The following is a 6,000-nucleotide window of genomic DNA, read 5'->3' as shown; positions in this document are numbered from 1 at the left end:
GAGCGAACCTGATACCACCGCGCTTAATACACATTTCCGTATATGTTTTCTGAGTTATTAATACGAAAATCACCTATACCTACACGTAATATTATGTAGGTATACTAAGTACTGTAAGATAATTATAAAAACACTAATTATGTACTTTAATCTATGTATATTTCTGATAGTGCCCTTTATTTTATAAAAGAATACCGTTACAACTTCTTTTTACAATTGTTCTAAATATCAAGCATTAAATCATTAATATTATAGGTTTATTACTTATTTTATAGAACTCGGTAATAGTTCACACACAGTCATTTAAACACACTATTATCTACAGTAGAGATTATCACTTGTTCAAATTCACAGTTCATGACTAAACTTTATGTTCTTCAAGTTTCAGGGTTTTCGCTGCGATGGCTCTTCCTCACATTACCGAAGACTTTAATCTAGAAAAAAACATAATGGCAGTTAATATCTGAAATGGGATAATCAGAGTCAGATGACATCGTTCAACGCACGCCTCGGCTCTAAAAAGATCCTATACTTATATTTTTTTGCATTATAAATTATGGTAATACCTTAATAGAACTGTAATGGTAGAAAATGTGTTTAGCATTAAGTCCACCTTTTCTTCACTTATTAATGTATCGGTGCCTAATTACTCTATAATTTTGAGTGAACGTTTAAATTCATCTCATCGACAATAGAGACGTGTGGAGTAAACATGGGAAGGCCTTTGCCCAGCAGTGGGGCACTGAAATGGCTACATAAAAAAGGCCTAACATAAAGTCATGTTTTTTTACTCAATGGACTTTCATTCAGGTTTTCTACCAAATACGAAAAAACAATCTTACAATTTTCAATTCGTGCCACCTTGTGGCATAAACGACTAAACTCGACTAAAGCGTTGCATTTAACTTAAATTGTATGCAATTTTATCACACCTTTCCCAATAAAACTAGTACGTGCAAAGACTGTTTAGTTTAGTACACATGAAAGCTATGAATTTTAAGTTGAACCCCGCCTGAGAAAGAGAGGTTCGATAAGATTAGCTTATAGGTATACGTATCCAAATGTACAAAAAACCTGATCTAGCTGTAGTCTCATAGTAAAAAAATATCCTGAAAAACCTTTAAGTAATGTGTCTCAAACACGGTGTCCTCTTTAGTACTCAATGAGTACACTGAGTACCCTCTCCAAAAATAACAATAATATCCGTGGAACCCTCGCTAGGTACGTCCTACTCAAATATCAAACAATGCGATAATGGGTACCTACTTTAGTATTGTATTACCATTGCCAGAGCTTACGTGATCAAAGGGACAAAGTGTAAATATATACATAATGTACATAGAAACAAAATGTCAAGATATAAAACGGCCTTACTCATTTCTCGTTACGAGCTAAACTGATTTAACTCTAACAAGAGTAAAGTGGTGGCATGTGAAGCTAAGAGATAGGTACTTTTGTAACAGTAAGATAATTCCTATTAAAAGTACTTATATACTTACCTACATTTATCACGAGAATATGCTTTAGCTAACAATTAACGGCACTTTGCTTACGTTCCCAGATAATAAAACAATTTAAAATAATATAATTGTTTATGTGACTAGTGAAACACCGATGCCAGACACGATGAGAATGATTATTTTGATGGAAACATGTGCGTGAGCAAAACTATTTTGAAAATTGTTTACATTTTAGTATCTCTAACATATTATACCGATTTATCTACTGAAGACACAGTCTCCTCACGTACCTATTTGCGTTATTCTTCTTCCCACAATTGAATGGGGCTGCAGTTATCTTTTTACTTTTTCCGTGAACCTGCTGGCAAGAGAGACACATCAAAGCGAACACAAAACTGTTTATTCGCACAATTTTCAAACAAATAGAAAGCTTTCGTGATCCCGCATCAAAAGGTGGGTTAATATTTCAATATATACAACATCTTGAAACCAATATTATTATGATGCAGAAGGAATACAGCCAAAAAATATTTTAAATCAATGTGCCGACTAGATTAGTATTCAGTTACATATTATACTTTACATTGTCATGGTGAACAAACATGGGTTATTCGAAATCAACTATAATTTAATAATGCTGTCAACCACTAAATGCTAGCCTAGTAGGGACACGTAATACCAGTAAAAGCAACTTACGTCTGCTGGTGGTGTGACTCGTCGGGCTCGGCGCGGCGTGGAGCGCGCGGCCGCAGCGCCATCTGGCGGAACGTCTGCCGGAACTGCCGCGACATCGAGCAGTACAGCACGAAGTTGATCGCCCCGTTCACCAGCGCCAGGAAGTCCATCAACTCCCCGAACAAATCGTAGCACCGCTTGAAGAAGCACCAGCCGAGCAGACCGCTCATGAGCCCTAAAATGCCCTGAGGCACCTCTGTCACTAGGAACAGTAGCAGGACAGCCAGCAGCATTTTAGTGGTCCTGTCGGTTCGTTTATCAGCCTTGTGCTGGCGCTGGACAGTCTTCTCGGCGGAGGGGCAGGCGCTGTAGTTCCTCAAGTTCTTCTGGTGTCGGTTGGCGCTGTAGAGCGCGCGGATGAGCCACACGATGATGACGGTGAGGATGGAGCAGGGCAGCAGCTTGATGAGCACGGCGTGCACCCAGAAGTTGGCCTGGTAGAGGCGGCCCTGCTTGTCCGCGTCGATGTGGTACGCGATGCCGTGGCCGCTGCTGTCCGACACCGGCTTCGTGTGGATGTCGAATACCTGCGGAGCGCAATGATGTCAAGCATACGGGGGTAAAAACGGGGGCAATATCTACGATACTGAAGTCAATTCATAAAAAAATTGCACCTGCTAAATAAATGAAGTTTAGTTCCTTCGAACCAGATTTTGACCTAAGTTTATCACAACAGGTTAGCAAGAAGGTTATGACATGTGTTTAAAGCAGGTCTTACCATAAAGGTAGGTATGCACAGGATGGGAGGCAGCATGAAGCTGAGCACGATGGCGATGCTGCAGCGCCGCTCCGTGCACAGGATGTGGCTCTTGTCCGAGTACCTGCAACCAACACAAAGAATGGAACAAAACTATGTCTGAAGTATGCAGAGTTCATTACAAGAAAGGAACATTTAAACAGTTGGCATTCAATCTATGTCTGTCTCTTTCTGTCCGTATACTGCGAAAGCAAGGCAGCTATACATTTAAGGTTAACATTAGCTTAAAATCCCTTTTTGCAAGCAGCGTCAGAACGCAAACTGGAAAAAATTTGTCTGAAGGACGTATTGACAGGTAATTCGAAACTTTATAGGGTGAATGCTCGATTCCAAGGTTAGTTTGTTCTCATCTCACACCTGTTTGCATCGTTCTCCGTGTTGCTTGAATGCGTGTCCTGACGTTGACAACACACAACTACGCAACATTCATATTATCATGCAACACGGTTCGTAATGCGGGGCAGTGTCAGAACTGCCTTATTGGTATTATCAATATGTACATTGTACAATGTACAGGCGGTGAATTTCTGGTATTTATATTACCATCAGATTGTACAAAAAAGTAAACAAAGGCTTTTTGTTAAAATGAAAAATTATTTTGCGTATAATATTTCAGTCGGCATACAATTTTAAACATAATAGGCACCTACAAAAGGCAAAAAGGTAACCTTTTATACATTTCAATACTGTTGCAAACACACAGACAGGTATAATATGAAGAGGGTTGAAAAAGTATAGGAATTATATCCATTAGATAATTTGTGAATATTAGCGTAAAATTGGAAAGGTTTCTTTTTCATTTTATGAGCTCTCAAATTTACCAATTCAAACAAAGTTTTATTTTTCTTTTGTAATTTTAACAATCTTAAACAATTTTAACGAGCAAAATATTTGACTAAAGTTATTTGATACTTATTTCATTCAATTCTATTCACAAATTCTATTTATTAAACTTTCTAAGATCGACATCAAAAACTGTTATTCCCAATAAAGGAATTTATATTCCGACAAATAAAGGTACGTATACTACTACATATTAATGTTCTTAATCGTTTTTAACGCAATGTCAAATTGGGTAATATAACTACATGCAAAGTTGCACAGAAGGACACGGCAGTCACACACTCTTAGGCAGCGTTCCCACTACGCCGGACCGGCAGATCTGCCGAAAACCGGACACCGGACAGAGTCGTTCTACCGGCGATTCGTAGTGACAAAACGTTCGGTAGAAATGCCGGGCTCGGCAAAAATGCCGGACCCGGGATAATGTGAATAGCTTCATATAAATTGTACAGCCAATAGCTCTTCCGGCAGATTTACCGGCGCGGCAGATCTGCCGGTCCGGCGTAGTGGGAACGCTGCCTTCCTAACACCTTCTATAATGACATGTAGGTTGTATAGAATACCACCGTCTCGGCCGCCCAGTATGTGCCGCCCGCCCGCCGCGCCCGCCCGCCCCCGCCTTCGTCCGACAAACTTGCAACTCACGTGAATTTTCACGACGAGTAAATCAAATGCTTTACAAGTTAAGTTATTCAACTTGCTTAAGCCAGCGAAATATTTAGCCAAACTAGCGCCCAAAGGGGTGCTTTCATTATTTTACTAGACGTAAACTAATTACACCGAAATTCCGGCTGTAAGTTTAATTTACCTACTGACGTGGGAACGTGTTTTGAACTTTATTGCATAGTTGACTCTGTTATTTGGCTAAGGTAAACCCAATGGGAGAATTACTGGACATGGAGTTTCGTCATCATTTTCAAATACCTATGTACCGGAATATTGCATTCAATAACCTATATCTGAAATCAAAAGAGACGTCAAATGTACAGCTAAATAGAAACTAGTTTCGATATAAAACTGGCGTTCGTGTTTACAACGATAAAGGCAAGCAAAATGATGTACAAATTCTTGCATAGGCTGCTATGCTATCATTTTCAATAAGAATAAATTCTACCTCCATATGAATATTCCATGGTATGCATAATATGAGAATTCTTGTCACTATGCACTTGATATTAAATACCGGATGATGAGGCATATCTCACGTATCTTATTTGAGTTGGACGGGATGTAGATGTAGATATGTTGCAAAGATAAGCGAAGCCGATATATTGCGATTGCTGGGCAGGCAGGGGTAACATATCCAGCGGTGAATGTTTCTTAGCTGATCATTATTAACCCGTAGCTTTCTAATAGTGCATAATGCTGGCTGACATTGCCCTCCGTAAGCATTTGCGACCATAATTGTATGGTCGATATCTTGATGGTCTAAATATTTAGGTACGGTGGCCTGCGCCTAAAAGTATACAGGTGGAGTTTTTTAAATAGCGATCTCAAGCTCACATGCTGCTCAAGCACATTCATATAAACAGCACTGCTACACACATCACACACAACACGTCCCCGGATTTATAACAGATGTAGCTGGTCCCTTCATCATCAGGGATCGCTATTTTGAAAACTCCGCCTGTATACTTTTAGGCGCAGGCCACCGTACATACATTATTCATAAAACAGATATTGAACGTTTTAGCTATACATAGAACAAATTACTCTTTGACAGAGAGTGACAAAAATGTTCAATACGCTAGTAATACTCGTATGTATGTCAATGGTTCAATAGTTTAAACGTTCAATAACTGTTTTATGAATAATAGGGTTAATGTATCATAAACTTCAGGCACAATAGCAATTTACGGGCAAGAGAGTCACAAATTTTCAAAACTTTCGTTGAAAAAAGTGGTAGTTCAGAATGACCCCCTCAGTCGCCGCCTTTAGCTTACTACACCATTTTTATAACCTTCATGTATACTTACTTGATAGCGATGTATCTCCAGATGGCCAGTGAGAGAGTGAGACAGATAGATGCGGTGTGCATGATCTGTGCGAAGTGCATGTGAAACAGCAGATACACCGCCCACGAGTAGGGGAAGTCCAGCGTCTCGGGCAACACCTGCAACCAGACGAAGATCTAAGGCCGTATACAGAAAGAATGCTGGAAACTTATAAGCGCTTAATTTTCTTGGTTACATGGACTCTATACTG

General features: G+C 39.5%; 1 protein-coding gene across 3 annotated transcripts in view; it reads right to left on the bottom strand.

The window, feature by feature from the left end:
* Window positions 1-252: 252 nt before the first annotated feature.
* Window positions 253-6,000, bottom strand: part of LOC105388028 (G-protein coupled receptor dmsr-1) — a 29,704-nt gene continuing 23,956 nt past the window's right edge. Inside the window, exons 4-8 of one of the 3 annotated variants that reach the window (XM_038105752.2) lie at window positions 5,772-5,908; window positions 2,914-3,016; window positions 2,157-2,722; window positions 1,751-1,821; window positions 253-434 (exon numbers count right to left, since the gene is read on the bottom strand). In XM_038105752.2, coding sequence (XP_037961680.2) covers window positions 1,794-1,821; window positions 2,157-2,722; window positions 2,914-3,016; window positions 5,772-5,908 — 834 coding nt within the window. In that variant the 3' untranslated portion in view covers window positions 253-434; window positions 1,751-1,793. The remainder of the gene's footprint in view (window positions 435-1,750; window positions 1,822-2,156; window positions 2,723-2,913; window positions 3,017-5,771; window positions 5,909-6,000) is intronic. The other 2 variants (XM_038105753.2, XM_038105754.2) reach the window with 2 other exon arrangements.

The sequence above is a fragment of the Plutella xylostella genome, chromosome 19 (assembly GCF_932276165.1).
Source record: "Plutella xylostella chromosome 19, ilPluXylo3.1, whole genome shotgun sequence".
Taxonomy (NCBI): domain Eukaryota; kingdom Metazoa; phylum Arthropoda; class Insecta; order Lepidoptera; family Plutellidae; genus Plutella; species Plutella xylostella.
Note: the sequence above shows the minus strand (reverse complement) of the source record. Positions and strands in the feature narration are given on the sequence as shown.